Source organism: Coregonus clupeaformis, unplaced genomic scaffold, assembly GCF_020615455.1.
Source record: "Coregonus clupeaformis isolate EN_2021a unplaced genomic scaffold, ASM2061545v1 scaf1070, whole genome shotgun sequence".
In the NCBI taxonomy this organism is placed as follows: Eukaryota; Metazoa; Chordata; class Actinopteri; order Salmoniformes; family Salmonidae; genus Coregonus; species Coregonus clupeaformis.
In genome coordinates, this window is record NW_025534524.1 from 110,066 (window position 1) to 127,683 (window position 17,618).

Sequence of the window (17,618 nt, forward strand, 5' to 3'; positions counted from 1 at the left end):
GTTACAAGACCATGGTGCTTGCCTATGGAGCCGTGAGGGGAACGGCACCTCCGTACCTTCAGGCTCTGATCAGTCCCTACACCCAAACGAGGGCACTGCGTTCATCCACCTCTGGCCTGCTGGCTCCCTTCTTTTGTGGAAGCATAGTTCCCGCTCAGCCCAGTCAAAACTGTTCGCTGCTCTGGCACCCCAATGGTGGAACAAGCTCCCTCACGACGCCAGGACAGCGGAGTCACTCACCACCTTCCCGGAGACATTTGAATCCCCACCTCTTTAAGGAATACCTGGGATAGGATAAAGTAATCCTTCTACCCCCCCTAAAAAAATAAAAAAATAAAAATAAAAATAAACATTTGTAAAGTGGTTATCCCACTGGCTATCATAAGGTGAATGCACCTATTTGTAAGTGGCTCTGGATAAGAGCGTCTGCTAAATGATGTAAATGTAAATGTAAACACTATTATCCCAGAAACCCTAGACCCACTCCAATTTGCATACCGCCCCAACAGATCCACAGATGATGCAATCTCTATTGCACTCCACACCTTTCCCACCTGGACAAGAGGAACATCTATGTGAGAATGCTATTCATTGACTACAGCTCAGCGTTCAACACCATAGTGCCCTCAAAGCTCATCACTAAGCTAAGGATCCTGGGACTAAACACCTCCTTCTGCAACTGGATCCTGGACTTCCTGACGGGCCGCCTCCAGGTGGTAAGGGTAGGTAACAACACATCTGCCACACTGATCCTCAACATGGGGGCCCCTCAGGGGTGCGTGCTCAGTCCCCTCCTGTACTCCCTGTTCACCCATGACTGCATGGCCAGGCACGAATCCAACACCATCATTAAGTTTGCCGACGACACAACAGTGGTAGGCCTGATCACCGACAACGATGAGACAGCCTATAGGGAGGAGGTCAGAGACCTGGCCGTGTGGTGCCAGGATAACAACCTCTCCCTCAACGTGACCAAGACAAAGGAGATTATTGTGGACTACAGAAAAAAAAAGAGGACTGAGCACGCCCCCATTCTCATCGACGGGGCTGTAGTGGAACAGGTTGAGAGCTTCAAGTTCCTTGGTGTCCACATCACCAACAAACTATCATGGTCCAAACACACCAAGATAGTCGTGAAGAGGGCACGACAAAGCCTATTCCCCCTCAGGAGACTGAAAAGATTTGGCATGGGTCCTCAGATCCTCAAAAAATTCTACAGCTGCACCATCGAGAGCATCCTGACTGGTTACATCACCGCCTGGTATGGCAACTGCTTGGCCTCCGACCGCAAGGCACTACAGAGGGTAGTGCGTACGGCCCAGTACATCACTAGGGCCAAGCTTCCTGCCATCCAGGACCTCTATACCAGGCGGTGTCAGAGGAAGGCCCTCAAAATTGTCAAAGACTCCAGCCACCCTAGTCATACACTGTTCTCTCTGCTACCGCACGGCAAGCGGTATCGGAGTGCCAAGTCTAGGTCCAAAAGACTTCTCAACAGCTTCTACCCCCAAGCCATAAGACTCTTGAACAGCTAATCATGGCTACCCAGACTATTTGCACTGCCCCCCCACCCCATCTTTTTACGCTGCTGCTACTCTGTTAATTATTTATGCATAGTCACTTTAACTCTACCCACATGTACATATTACTTCAACTACCTCAACTAGCCGGTGCCTCCGCACATTGACTCTGCACCGGTACCCCCCTGTATATATAGCCTCCCTACTGTTATTTTATTTTACTTCTGCTTTTTTCTCAACACTTTTTTGTTGTTTTATTCTACTTTTTTATAAAAAATAAATGCACTGTTGGTTAAGGGCTGTAAGTAAGCATTTCACTGTAATGTCTGCACCTCTTGTATTCGGCGCATGTGGCCAATACAATTTTATTTGATTTTATTTGATTTATGTGTTTGTATGTATGTATGTATATATGTGTGTATGTGTATGTGTATACAGTGAGGGAAAAAAAGTATTTGATCCCCTGCTGATTTTGTACATTTGCTCACTGACAAAGAAATGATCAGTCTATCATTTTAATGGTAGGTTTATTTGAACAGTGAGAGACAGAATAACAACAAAAAAATCCAGAAAAACGCATGTCAAAAATGTTATAAATTGATTTGCATTTTAATGAGGGAAATAAGTATTTGACCCCCTCTCAATCAGAAAGATTTCTGGCTCCCAGGTGTCTTTTATACAGGTAATGAGCTGAGATTAGGAGCACACTCTTAAAGGGAATGCTCCTAATCTCAGCTTGTTACCTGTATAAAAGACACCTGTCCACAGAAGCAATCAATCAATCAGATTCCAAACTCTCCACCATGGCCAAGACCAAAGAGCTCTCCAAGGATGTCAGGGGACAAGATTGTAGACCTACACAAGGCTGGAATGGGCTACAAGACCATCGCCAAGCAGCTTGGTGAAAAGGTGACAACAGTTAACAGTTGGTGCGATTATTTGCAAATGGAAGAAACACAAAATAACTGTCAATCTCCCTCGGCCTGGGGCTCCATGCAAGATCTCACCTCGTGGAGTTGCAATGATCATGAGAACGGTGAGGAATCAGCCCAGAACTACACGGGAGGATCTTGTCAATGATCTCAAGGCAGCTGGGACCATAGTGGTAACACACTATGCCGTGAAAAAAAATAGAGCTCTTTGGCATCAACTCAACTCAACTCGCCGTGTTTGGAGGAGGAGGAATGCTGCCTATGACCCCAAGAACACCATCCCCACCGTGGAGAGTTTGGAATCTGATTGATTAATTGCTTCTGTGGACAGGTGTCTTTTATACAGGTAACAGACTGAGATTAGGAGCACTCCTTTAAGAGTGTGCTCCTAATCTCAGTTTGTTACCTGTATAAAAGACACCTGGGAGCCAGAAATCTTTCTGATTGAGAGGGGGTCAAATACTTATTTTCCTCATTAAAATGCAAATCAATTTATAACATTTTTGACATGCGTTTTTCTGGATTTTGTTGTTGTTATTCTGTCTCTCACTGTTCAAATAAACCTACCATTAAAATGATAGACTGATCATTTCTTTGTCAGTGGGCAAACATACAAAATCATCAGGGGATCAAATACATTTTTCCCTCACTGTACATATATACATACATACACTACCAGTCAAAAGTTTGGACACACCTACTCATTCAAGGGTTTTTCTTTATTTTTTCTATTTTTTTACATTGTAGAATAATAGTGAAGACATCAAAACTATGAAATAACACATATGGAATCATGTAGTAACCAAAGAAGTGTTTAAAAAAATCTAAATATATTTTATGTTTGAGATTCTTCAAATAGCCACCCTTTGCCTTGATGACAGCTTTGCACACTCTTGGCATTCTCTCAACCAGCTTCATGAGGTAGTCACCAAGAGTAGCTGCTGCCTTGGCCGCAGCTAATGGGGATCCTTAATAAATACAAATACAAAAATGAACAGGTGTGCCTTCTTAAAAGTTAATTGTGGAATTTTTTCCTTCTTAATGCATTTGAGCCAATCAGTTGTGTTGTGACAAGGTAGGGGGTATACAGAAGATAGCCCTATTTAGTAAAAGACCAAGTCCATATTATGGCAAGAACAGCTCAAATACGCAAAGAGAAACGACAGTCCATCATTACTTTAAGACATGAAGGTCAGTCAATACCTCTTGCAGCAATAAGGATCTTTGTTATAGACAGATAAGTGTTTCCTGCAGCAATAAAAGAAGAGACAAACCAGTTGTGATGTATCTCATCTCGTCTGTATGGTTGACGTGTTTTGATCTTGTCATGATGAAGAGATTGAAACAGCTTGAGATTATTTGTGGTCATCTGTAGCTCAGCTGGTAGAGCACAGCACTTGTAACGCCAAGGTAGTGGGTTCGATTCCCCGGGAGCACCCATACACAAAAAATTTAACAAAAGAAAAAGCATCTGCTAAATGGCATATTATTATTTGTCATTACTTTGAAATAGTCAACAGCCACTGGTGATGGTCAGAATAGCTGATGTTTTAAACCAGGTTGTCTGTCTAACTCACAGAACAAGGAGAACAACAGAGCAGGCAGAAGGAGTATTTCTTGGCAAAAATGAATTGAATTCAACTAGATTTATTTGAATGTAGATTTGGGAACTGATGAGACGTGTTATACAAAGAATATAAAGCTTTGTGTAAATTAGAGGGCATCCTGTGGTGTAAGATGGGTCCATCTAAGATGATGTGCTTTATTACACACACCTTCAAAATCACCTCTGACTGCATTTACTGATTAGTGATTAGTGATTGTGACAGAATATCTCACTGATTCCACAGCTTCTGCTGCTACTACTACTACTACTACTACTACTACTACTACTACTACTACTACTACTACTACTACTACTACTACTACTACTACTACTACTACTGCTACTACTACTACTACTACTACTACTACTACTGCTACTACTGCTACTACTACTACTACTGCTACTGCTGCCACCACTGCTACTGCTACTACTACTACTACCACTGCCACTGCTACCCTGCCACTGCTACCACTACTACTACCACTGCTACTACTACCACTACTACCACTGCCACTACTACTGCTACTGCTACTACTACTGCTACCACTACTACTACTACTACTACTACTACTACTACTACTGCTACTGCTACTACTACTACTATTACTACTACTACTACTCCTACTACCACCACTACTACTGCTACTGCATTGTCAGTCACAGCTGAATCATGTATTGTAGGCACGAACAGCTGTGTAGCCAACACTCATATTCTTTATCCATCAATTTCTCCACATTACAGAGGCATGTGTTTCACACCAAGAATAGACAGGTCTGTTTACTGTAACTCCTGATTGGCTCAGATTGGCTCAGTTTGTATCATAGCTAAGAGGTCAGGGTTCAGGGGTTAAAGTTCATCCCTCCTGCACTGCGTTCACTGTGTAGATGTCACTGCGGCGTTGGGCTGTGATGGGGATCTGTTGACGAACGTTGGCCAAATACTGCAGGTCTGAAAAACGCACAGACAACATAGGGAGAGGTCAGGACACTGATAAGCTAAAGTGAACTACAGCTACATTAGTCAATGGATATTAGTGCTGGCTCAAACTACAGCTACATTAGTCAATGGATATTAGTGCTGGCTCAAACTACAGCTACATTAGTCAATGGATATTAGTGCTGGCTCAAACTACAGCTACATTAGTCAATGGATATTAGTGCTGGCTCAAACTACAGCTACATTAGTCAATGGATATTAGTGCTGGCTCAAACTACAGCTACATTAGTCAATGGATATTAGTGCTGGCTCAAACCACAGCTACATTAGTCAATGGATATTAGTGCTGGCTCAAACTACAGCTACATTAGTCAATGGATATTAGTGCTGGCTCAAACTACAGCTACATTAGTCAATGGATATTAGTGCTGGCTCAAACTACAGCTACATTAGTCAATGGATATTAGTGCTGGCTCAAACTACAGCTACATTAGTCAATGGATATTAGTGCTGGCTCAAACTACAGCTACATTAGTCAATGGATATTAGTGCTGGCTCAAACTACAGTTACGTTAGTCAATGGATATTAGTGCTGGTTCAAACTACAGTTACGTTAGTCACAGTGGATATTAGTGCTGGTTCAAACTACAGTTACGTTAGTCACAGTGGATATTAGTGCTGGTTCAAACTACAGTTACGTTAGTCACAATGGATATTAGTGCTGGCTCAAACTACAGTTACGTTAGTCACAGTGGATATTAGTGCTGGTTCAAACTACAGTTACGTTAGTCACAGTGGATATTAGTGCTGGCTCAAACTACAGTTACGTTAGTCACAATGGATATTAGTGCTGGCTCAAACTACAGTTACGTTAGTCACAGTGGATATTAGTGCTGGTTCAAACTACAGTTACGTTAGTCACAGTGGATATTAGTGCTGGTTCAAACTACAGTTACGTTAGTCACAGTGGATATTAGTGCTGGTTCAAACTACAGCTACATTAGTCAATGGATAATAGTGCTGGTTCAAACTACAGCTACATTAGTCAATGGATAATAGTGCTGGTTCAAACTACAGCTACATTAGTCAATGGATATTAGTGCTGGCTCAAACTACAGCTACATTAGTCAATGGATATTAGTGCTGGTTCAAACTACAGCTACATTAGTCAATGGATAATAGTGCTGGCTCAAATTACAGTTACATTAGTCAATGGATATTAGTGCTGGTTCAAACTACAGTTACATTAGTCAATGGATAATAGTGCTGGCTCAAATTACAGTTACATTAGTCAATGGATAATAGTGCTGGCTCAAACTACAGTTACATTAGTCACAGTGGATATTAGTGCTGGCTCAAACTACAGTTACATTAGTCACAGTGGATATTAGTGCTGGCTCAAACTACAGTTACGTTAGTCACAATGGATATTAGTGCTGGCTCAAACTACAGTTACGTTAGTCACAGTGGATATTAGTGCTGGTTCAAACTACAGTTACATTAGTCACAGTGGATATTAGTGCTGGCTCAAACTACAGTTACGTTAGTCACAATGGATATTAGTGCTGGCTCAAACTACAGTTACGTTAGTCACAGTGGATGTTAGTGCTGGCTCAAACTACAGTTACGTTAGTCACAGTGGATGTTAGTGCTGGCTCAAACTACAGTTACATTAGTCACAATGGATAATAGTGCTGGCTCAAACTACAGTTACGTTAGTCACAGTGGATAATAGTGCTGGCTCAAACTACAGTTACGTTAGTCACAATGGATATTAGTGCTGGCTCAAACTACAGTTACGTTAGTCACAGTGGATATTAGTGCTGGTTCAAACTACAGTTACGTTAGTCACAATGGATATTAGTGCTGGCTCAAACTACAGTTACGTTAGTCACAGTGGATATTAGTGCTGGCTCAAACTACAGTTACGTTAGTCACAGTGGATATTAGTGCTGGCTCAAACTACAGCTACATTAGTCAATGGATAATAGTGCTGGTTCAAACTACAGTTACATTAGTCAATGGATATTAGTGCTGGCTCAAACTACAGCTACATTAGTCAATGGATATTAGTGCTGGTTCAAACTACAGTTACGTTAGTCACAGTGGATATTAGTGCTGGTTCAAACTACAGTTACATTAGTCAATGGATATTAGTGCTGGCTCAAACTACAGCTACATTAGTCAATGGATAATAGTGCTGGCTCAAACTACAGTTACGTTAGTCACAGTGGATATTAGTGCTGGCTCAAACTACAGCTACATTAGTCAATGGATATTAGTGCTGGCTCAAACTACAGCTACATTAGTCAATGGATAATAGTGCTGGCTCAAACTACAGCTACATTAGTCACTGGATATTAGTGCTGGCTCAAACTACAGTTACGTTAGTCACAGTGGATATTAGTGCTGGCTCAAACCACAGTTACGTTAGTCACAGTGGATAATAGTGCTGGCTCAAACTACAGCTACATTAGTCAATGGATATTAGTGCTGGCTCAAACTACAGCTACATTAGTCAATGGATATTAGTGCTGGCTCAAACTACAGCTACATTAGTCAATGGATAATAGTGCTGGCTCAAACTACAGCTACATTAGTCAATGGATATTAGTGCTGGCTCAAACTACAGTTACGTTAGTCACAGTGGATATTAGTGCTGGCTCAAACTACAGTTACATTAGTCACAGTGGATAATAGTGCTGGCTCAAACTACAGTTACGTTAGTCACAGTGGATATTAGTGCTGGTTCAAACTACAGTTACGTTAGTCACAGTGGATATTAGTGCTGGTTCAAACTACAGTTACATTAGTCAATGGATATTAGTGCTGGCTCAAACTACAGTTACGTTAGTCACAGTGGATATTAGTGCTGGTTCAAACTACAGTTACGTTAGTCACAGTGGATATTAGTGCTGGTTCAAACTACAGCTACGTTAGTCACAGTGGATATTAGTGCTGGCTCAAACTACAGCTACATTAGTCAATGGATATTAGTGCTGGCTCAAACTACAGTTACGTTAGTCACAGTGGATATTAGTGCTGGCTCAAACTACAGTTACGTTAGTCACAGTGGATATTAGTGCTGGTTCAAACTACAGTTACGTTAGTCACAGTGGATATTAGTGCTGGTTCAAACTACAGTTACGTTAGTCACAGTGGATATTAGTGCTGGTTCAAACTACAGTTACGTTAGTCACAATGGATATTAGTGCTGGCTCAAACTACAGTTACGTTAGTTACAGTGGATATTAGTGCTGGTTCAAACTACAGTTACGTTAGTCACGGTGGATATTAGTGCTGGCTCAAACTACAGTTACGTTAGTCACAATGGATATTAGTGCTGGCTCAAACTACAGTTACGTTAGTCACAATGGATATTAGTGCTGGCTCAAACTACAGCTACATTAGTCAATGGATATTAGTGCTGGCTCAAACTACAGCTACATTAGTCAATGGATATTAGTGCTGGCTCAAACTACAGTTACGTTAGTCACAGTGGATATTAGTGCTGGTTCAAACTACAGTTACGTTAGTCACAGTGGATATTAGTGCTGGTTCAAACTACAGCTACATTAGTCACAGTGGATATTAGTGCTGGTTCAAACTACAGCTACATTAGTCAATGGATAATAGTGCTGGTTCAAACTACAGCTACATTAGTCAATGGATATTAGTGCTGGCTCAAACTACAGCTACATTAGTCAATGGATATTAGTGCTGGTTCAAACTACAGCTACATTAGTCAATGGATAATAGTGCTGGCTCAAATTACAGTTACATTAGTCAATGGATAATAGTGCTGGCTCAAACTACAGCTACATTAGTCAATGGATAATAGTGCTGGCTCAAATTACAGTTACATTAGTCAATGGATAATAGTGCTGGCTCAAACTACAGTTACGTTAGTCACAGTGGATATTAGTGCTGGCTCAAACTACAGTTACATTAGTCACAGTGGATATTAGTGCTGGCTCAAACTACAGTTACATTAGTCACAGTGGATAATAGTGCTGGCTCAAACTACGAGTTACGTTAGTCACAGTGGATATTAGTGCTGGTTCAAACTACGGTTACGTTAGTCACAGTGGATATTAGTGCTGGTTCAAACTACAGTTACATTAGTCAATGGATATTAGTGCTGGCTCAAACTACAGTTACGTTAGTCACAGTGGATATTAGTGCTGGTTCAAACTACAGTTACGTTAGTCACAGTGGATATTAGTGCTGGTTCAAACTACAGCTACATTAGTCACAGTGGATATTAGTGCTGGCTCAAACTACAGTTACGTTAGTCACAGTGGATATTAGTGCTGGCTCAAACTACAGTTACGTTAGTCACAGTGGATATTAGTGCTGGTTCAAACTACAGTTACGTTAGTCACAGTGGATATTAGTGCTGGTTCAAACTACAGTTACGTTAGTCACAGTGGATATTAGTGCTGGTTCAAACTACAGTTACGTTAGTCACAATGGATATTAGTGCTGGCTCAAACTACAGTTACGTTAGTCACAGTGGATATTAGTGCTGGTTCAAACTACAGTTACGTTAGTCACAGTGGATATTAGTGCTGGCTCAAACTACAGTTACGTTAGTCACAATGGATATTAGTGCTGGCTCAAACTACAGTTACGTTAGTCACAGTGGATATTAGTGCTGGTTCAAACTACAGTTACGTTAGTCACAGTGGATATTAGTGCTGGTTCAAACTACAGTTACGTTAGTCACAGTGGATATTAGTGCTGGTTCAAACTACAGCTACATTAGTCAATGGATAATAGTGCTGGTTCAAACTACAGCTACATTAGTCAATGGATAATAGTGCTGGTTCAAACTACAGCTACATTAGTCAATGGATATTAGTGCTGGCTCAAACTACAGCTACATTAGTCAATGGATATTAGTGCTGGTTCAAACTACAGCTACATTAGTCAATGGATAATAGTGCTGGCTCAAATTACAGTTACATTAGTCAATGGATATTAGTGCTGGTTCAAACTACAGTTACATTAGTCAATGGATAATAGTGCTGGCTCAAATTACAGTTACATTAGTCAATGGATAATAGTGCTGGCTCAAACTACAGTTACATTAGTCACAGTGGATATTAGTGCTGGCTCAAACTACAGTTACATTAGTCACAGTGGATATTAGTGCTGGCTCAAACTACAGTTACGTTAGTCACAATGGATATTAGTGCTGGCTCAAACTACAGTTACGTTAGTCACAGTGGATATTAGTGCTGGTTCAAACTACAGTTACGTTAGTCACAGTGGATATTAGTGCTGGTTCAAACTACAGTTACGTTAGTCACAATGGATATTAGTGCTGGCTCAAACTACAGTTACGTTAGTCACAGTGGATGTTAGTGCTGGCTCAAACTACAGTTACGTTAGTCACAGTGGATGTTAGTGCTGGCTCAAACTACAGTTACATTAGTCACAATGGATAATAGTGCTGGCTCAAACTACAGTTACGTTAGTCACAGTGGATAATAGTGCTGGCTCAAACTACAGTTACGTTAGTCACAATGGATATTAGTGCTGGCTCAAACTACAGTTACGTTAGTCACAGTGGATATTAGTGCTGGTTCAAACTACAGTTACGTTAGTCACAATGGATATTAGTGCTGGCTCAAACTACAGTTACGTTAGTCACAGTGGATATTAGTGCTGGCTCAAACTACAGTTACGTTAGTCACAGTGGATATTAGTGCTGGCTCAAACTACAGCTACATTAGTCAATGGATATTAGTGCTGGCTCAAACTACAGCTACATTAGTCAATGGATAATAGTGCTGGCTCAAACTACAGCTACATTAGTCAATGGATATTAGTGCTGGCTCAAACTACAGTTACGTTAGTCACAGTGGATATTAGTGCTGGCTCAAACTACAGTTACGTTAGTCACAGTGGATAATAGTGCTGGCTCAAACTACAGCTACATTAGTCAATGGATATTAGTGCTGGCTCAAACTACAGCTACATTAGTCAATGGATATTAGTGCTGGCTCAAACTACAGCTACATTAGTCAATGGATAATAGTGCTGGCTCAAACTACAGCTACATTAGTCAATGGATATTAGTGCTGGCTCAAACTACAGTTACGTTAGTCACAGTGGATATTAGTGCTGGCTCAAACTACAGTTACATTAGTCACAGTGGATAATAGTGCTGGCTCAAACTACAGTTACGTTAGTCACAGTGGATATTAGTGCTGGTTCAAAACTACAGTTAACGTTAGTCACAGTGGATATTAGTGCTGGTTCAAACTACAGTTACATTAGTCAATGGATATTAGTGCTGGCTCAAACTACAGTTACGTTAGTCACAGTGGATATTAGTGCTGGCTCAAACTACAGTTACATTAGTCACAGTGGATATTAGTGCTGGTTCAAACTACAGTTACGTTAGTCACAATGGATATTAGTGCTGGCTCAAACTACAGTTACGTTAGTCACAGTGGATATTAGTGCTGGCTCAATCTACAGTTACGTTAGTCACAGTGGACATTAGTGCTGGCTCAATCTACAGTTACGTTAGTCACAACGGATATTAGTGCTGGCTCAAACTACAGTTACATTAGTCACAGTGGATATTAGTGATGGTTCAAACTACAGTTACGTTAGTCACAGTGGATAATAGTGCTGGCTCAAACTACAGTTACGTTAGTCACAGTGGATAATAGTGCTGGCTCAAACTACAGTTACGTTAGTCACAGTGGATATTAGTGCTGGCTCAAACTACAGTTACGTTAGTCACAGTGGATATTAGTGCTGGCTCAAACTACAGTTACATTAGTCACAGTGGATAATAGTGCTGGCTCAAACTACAGTTACGTTAGTCACAGTGGATAATAGTGCTGGCTCAAACTACAGTTACGTTAGTCACAGTGGATATTAGTGCTGGCTCAAACTACAGTTACGTTAGTCACAGTGGACATTAGTGCTGGCTCAATCTACAGTTACGTTAGTCACAATGGATATTAGTGCTGGCTCAAACTACAGTTACGTTAGTCACAGTGGATATTAGTGCTGGTTCAAACTACAGTTACGTTAGTCACAGTGGATAATAGTGCTGGCTCAAACTACAGTTACGTTAGTCACAGTGGATATTAGTGCTGGCTCAAACTACAGTTACGTTAGTCACAGTGGATATTAGTGCTGGCTCAAACTACAGTTACATTAGTCACAGTGGATAATAGTGCTGGCTCAAACTACAGTTACATTAGTCACAGTGGATAATAGTGCTGGCTCAAACTACAGTTACGTTAGTCACAGTGGATATTAGTGCTGGTTCAAACTACAGTTACGTTAGTCACAGTGGATATTAGTGCTGGCTCAAACTACAGTTACGTTAGTCACAGTGGATATTAGTGCTGGCTCAATCTACAGTTACGTTAGTCACAGTGGATATTAGTGCTGGCTCAAACTACAGTTACATTAGTCACAGTGGATATTAGTGCTGGTTCAAACCACAGTTACGTTAGTCACAATGGATATTAGTGCTGGCTCAAACTACAGTTACGTTAGTCACAGTGGATATTAGTGCTGGCTCAATCTACAGTTACGTTAGTCACAGTGGATATTAGTGCTGGCTCAATCTACAGGTACGTTAGTCACAGTGGATATTAGTGCTGGCTCAAACTACAGTTACGCTAGTCACAATGGATATTAGTGCTGGCTCAAACTACAGTTACATTAGTCACAGTGGATATTAGTGCTGGTTCAAACTACAGTTACGTTAGTCACAGTGGATAATAGTGCTGGCTCAAACTACAGTTACGTTAGTCACAGTGGATAATAGTGCTGGCTCAAACTACAGTTACGTTAGTCACAATGGATATTAGTGCTGGCTCAAACTACAGTTACGTTAGTCACAGTGGACAATAGTGCTGGCTCAAACTACAGTTACGTTAGTCACAGTGGATAATAGTGCTGGCTCAAACTACAGTTACGTTAGTCAATATCAAATGACCCAGAAAGAATCTGATGGAAAGGTTTGTTTTTATTTTTATCGCAATAAAAGCTTTCAAAGTTCCAGAACTACAGAACCACTCACAAAGAGATTTAGGACCACTCAACCACACAGAACCACTCACAAAGAGGTTTAGGACCACTCAACCACACTGAACCACTCACAAAGAGGTTTAGGACCACTCAACCACACTGAACCACTCACAAAGAGGTTAAGCACCACTCAACCACACTGAACCACTCACAAAGAGGTTAAGGGCCACTCAACCACACTGAACAACTCACAAAGAGGTTAAGGACCACTCAACCACACTGACCACTCACAAAGAGGTTAAGCACCACTCAACCACACTAAACCACTCACAAAGAGGTTAAGGAACACTCAACCACACTGAACCACTCACAAAGAGGTTAAGGACCACTCAACCACACTGAACCACTCACAAAGAGGTTAAGGACCACTCAACCACACTGAACCACTCACAAAGAGGTTTAGGACCACTCAACCACACTGAACCACTCACAAAGAGGTTTAGGACCACTCAACCACACTGAACAACTCACAAAGAGGTTAAGGACCACTCAACCACACTGAACCACTCACAAAGAGGTTTAGGACCACTCAACCACACTGAACCACTCACAAAGAGGTTAAGGACCACTCAACCACACTGAACCACTCACAAAGAGGTTAAGGACCACTCAACCACACTGAACCACTCACAAAGAGGTTAAGGACCACTCAACCACACTGAACCACTCACAAAGAGGTTTAGGACCACTCTGGCACCACTCACCAATGTCTGCGTAAACAACAGCCTCTTCAGACCCTGCCTTAGATATCACCTCTCCCCTGTCATGATAGATGTTACCGTTATAAATGCTTTCAATCACATCACACATCCAATAAAACACATTCTGTACACAGGACATGACTGGCCTCCATGGCAATGTGAAAACCACAGAGAGAAAAAATATTGGCACCTACAGGAAATACAGTGTGATTACAGACACTGCACGTGGCATTACACACTACAGTATGTGCTGTCTAGTACTCACCAGGGGCTAACGACAGTGCTGTGACCCCAGACTCTCCTTAGTACTCACCAGGGGCTAACGACAGTGCTGTGACCCCAGGCTCTCTAGTACTCACCAGGGGCTAACGACAGTGCTGTGACCCCAGGCTCTCCTTAGTACTCACCAGGGGCTAACGACAGTGCTGTGACCCCAGGCTCTCCTTAGTACTCACCAGGGGCTAACGACAGTGCTGTGACCCCAGGCTCTCTAGTACTCACCAGGGGCTAACGACAGTGCTGTGACCCCCAGGCTCTCTAGTACTCACCAGGGGCTAACGACAGTGCTGTGACCCCAGGCTCTCCTTAGTACTCACCAGGGGCTAACGACAGTGCTGTGACCCCAGGCTGTCTAGTACTCACCAGGGGCTAACGACAGTGCTGTGACCCCAGGCTGTCTAGTACTCACCAGGGGCTAACAACAGTGCTGTGACCCCAGGCTCTCTAGTACTCACCAGGGGCTAACGACAGTGCTGTGACCCCAGACTCTCCTTAGTACTCACCAGGGGCTAACGACAGTGCTGTGACCCTAGGCTCTCTAGTACTCACCAGGGGCTAACAACAGTGCTGTGACCCCAGGCTCTCTAGTACTCACCAGGGGCTAACGACAGTGCTGTGACCCCAGGCTCTCTAGTACTCACCAGGGGCTAACGACAGTGCTGTGACCCCAGGCTCTCTAGTACTCACCAGGGGCTAACGACAGTGCTGTGACCCCAGACTCTCCTTAGTACTCACCAGGGGCCAACAACAGTGCTGTGACCCCAGGCTCTCTAGTACTCACCAGGGGCTAACGACAGTGCTGTGACCCCAGACTCTCCTTAGTACTCACCAGGGGCTAACGACAGTGCTGTGACCCCAGGCTCTCTAGTACTCACCAGGGGCTAACGACAGTGCTGTGACCCCAAGCTGTCTAGTACTCACCAGGGGCTAACGACAGTGCTGTGACCCCAGGCTGTCTAGTACTCACCAGGGGCTAACGACAGTGCTGTGACCCCAGGCTCTCCTTAGTACTCACCAGGGGCTAACGACAGTGCTGTGACCCCAGGCTCTCCTTAGTACTCACCAGGGGCTAACGACAGTGCTGTGACCCCAGGCTCTCTAGTACTCACCAGGGGCTAACGACAGTGCTGTGACCCCAGACTCTCCTTAGTACTCACCAGGGGCTAACGACAGTGCTGTGACCCCAGGCTCTCTAGTACTCACCAGGGGCTAACGACAGTGCTGTGACCCCAGACTCTCCTTAGTACTCACCAGGGGCTAACGACAGTGCTGTGACCCCAGGCTCTCTAGTACTCACCAGGGGCTAACGACAGTGCTGTGACCCCAGGCTCTCTAGTACTCACCAGGGGCTAACGACAGTGCTGTGACCCCAGGCTCTCTAGTACTCACCAGGGGCTAACGACAGTGCTGTGACCCCAGGCTCTCCTTAGTACTCACCAGGGGCTAACGACAGTGCTGTGACCCCAGGCTCTCTAGTACTCACCAGGGGCTAACGACAGTGCTGTGACCCCAGACTCTCCTTAGTACTCACCAGGGGCTAACGACAGTGCTGTGACCCCAGGCTCTCTAGTACTCACCAGGGGCTAACGACAGTGCTGTGACCCCAGACTCTCCTTAGTACTCACCAGGGGCTAATGACAGTGCTGTGACCCAAGGCTCTCTAGTACTCACCAGGGGCTAACGACAGTGCTGTGACCCCAGGCTCTCTAGTACTCACCAGGGGCTAACGACAGTGCTGTGACCCCAGGCCACGTAGGAGGCTGTCTCATCTCTGGCAGGGGAAGCTGTGGCCACGTACACCTGGTTATCAACCGCCCTGGTAGGGAGACAGACAGACAGACAGGAGTCTGAGTTAAAGACCACACACAGCAGTGAATGTTGCTCTACCGTTCATCTGCCATCTGTCTGCCGTTCATTCGGCGTGGTGTGTTTTAGGGACCACCCGCTGGTGGACGTCTGACTGCTAACATTTTTGCGCAATTCAAGTTGAATTTGTCACATGCACAAGTACAGTGAAATGCTTAACTTGCAAGCCCTACCCAACAGCGCAGTATTCAATATCAAAATAGTAGAACTATTACAAAAAACTAAAAACAAACATTTAATAACAAACAAGAGAAATAATAAATAAAAGAGGAAGCTATATACAGGGGTCTGGGTCTGGGTCTGGGTCTGGGTCAGGGTCTGGGTCAGGGTCAGTACCAAATTTGCAGAGAAAGACACTGGTAGATACTGTTTGTACATGTAGCCAGGGGTTAGGAAAAAGACACTGGTAGATACTGTTTGTACATTTTACATTTTACATTTTAGTCATTTAGCAGACGCTCTTATCCAGAGCGACTTACAGTTAGCACATACATTATTTTATCGAACCCACAACCCTGGCGTTGCAAACGCCATGCTCTACCAACTGAGCTACATCCCCTGCCGGCCATTCCCTCCCCTACCCTGGACGACGCTGGGCCAATTGTGCGCGCCCCATGGGTCTCCCGGTCGCGGCCGGCTACGACAGAGCCTGGATTCGAACCAGGATCTCTAGTGGCACAGCTAGCACTGCGATGCAGTGCCTTAGACCACTGCGCCAGGGGTTAGGAGAAAGACACTGGTAGCAGGATAAATAATAATAGTAAACAGTATGGCAGCAGCACAAGTGTTGGTGTGTGTGTATTTGAGTATGTGGGTGTTAGTGTGAGTCTGTGGGTGTTAGTGTGAGTCTGTGGGTGTTAGTGTGAGTCTGTGGGTGTTAGTGTGAGTCTGTGGGTGTTTGTGTGAGTCTGTGGGTGTTAGTGTGAGACTGTGGGTGTTAGTCCGTGGGTGTTAGTGTGAGTCTGTGGGTGTTATTGTGTGTGGGTGTTAGTGTGAGTCTGTGGGTGTTAGTGTGAGTCTGTGGGTGTTAGAGTGAGTCTGTGGGTGTTAGTGTGAGACTGTGGGTGTTTGTGTGAGACTGTGGGTGTTAGTCCGTGGGTGTTAGTGTGAGTCTGTGGGTGTTTTTGTGTGTGGGTGTATTGTGAGTGTGTGGGTGTTAGTGTGTGGGTGTTAGTGTGAGGGGTGTTAGTGTGAGTGTGTGGGTTTTAGTGTGAGTCGGTGGGTGTTAGTGTGAGTCTGTGGGTGTTTGTGTGAGACTGTGGGTGTTTGTGTGAGACTGTGGGTGTTAGTCCGTGGGTGTTAGGTGTGAGTCTGTGGGTGTTTTTGTGTGTGGGTGTTATTGTGAGTGTGTGGGTGTTAGTGTGTGGGTGTTAGTGTGAGGGTGTTAGTGTGAGTGTGTGGGTTTTAGTGTGAGTCTGTGGGTGTTAGTGAGTCTGTGGGTGTTTGTGTGAGTCGGTGGGTGTTAGTGTGAGTCGGTGGGTGTTAGTGTGAGTCTGTGGGTTTTAGTGTGTGAGTCTGTGGGTGTTAGTGGAGTGTGTGGGTGTTAGTGTGAGTGTGTGGGTGTTAGTGTGAGTGTGTGGGTGTTAGTGTGAGTCTGTGGTGTTAGTGTGAGTGTGTGGGTGTTAGTGTGTGGGTGTTAGTGTGAGTGTGAGTCTGTGGGTGTTAGTGTGAGTCTGTGGGTGTTAGTGTGAGTCTGTGGGTGTTAGT

At 43.8% G+C, this 17,618-nt stretch overlaps 1 protein-coding gene across 1 annotated transcript in view; it reads right to left on the bottom strand.

Annotated features, from left to right (window-relative positions):
* Positions 1-4,631: 4,631 nt before the first annotated feature.
* Positions 4,632-17,618, bottom strand: part of LOC123486216 (omega-amidase NIT2) — a 33,583-nt gene continuing 20,596 nt past the window's right edge. The window contains exons 8-10 of the mRNA XM_045217474.1: positions 15,763-15,861; positions 13,770-13,825; positions 4,632-5,007 (exon numbers count right to left, since the gene is read on the bottom strand). Coding sequence (XP_045073409.1) covers positions 4,913-5,007; positions 13,770-13,825; positions 15,763-15,861 — 250 coding nt within the window. The 3' untranslated portion in view covers positions 4,632-4,912. The remainder of the gene's footprint in view (positions 5,008-13,769; positions 13,826-15,762; positions 15,862-17,618) is intronic.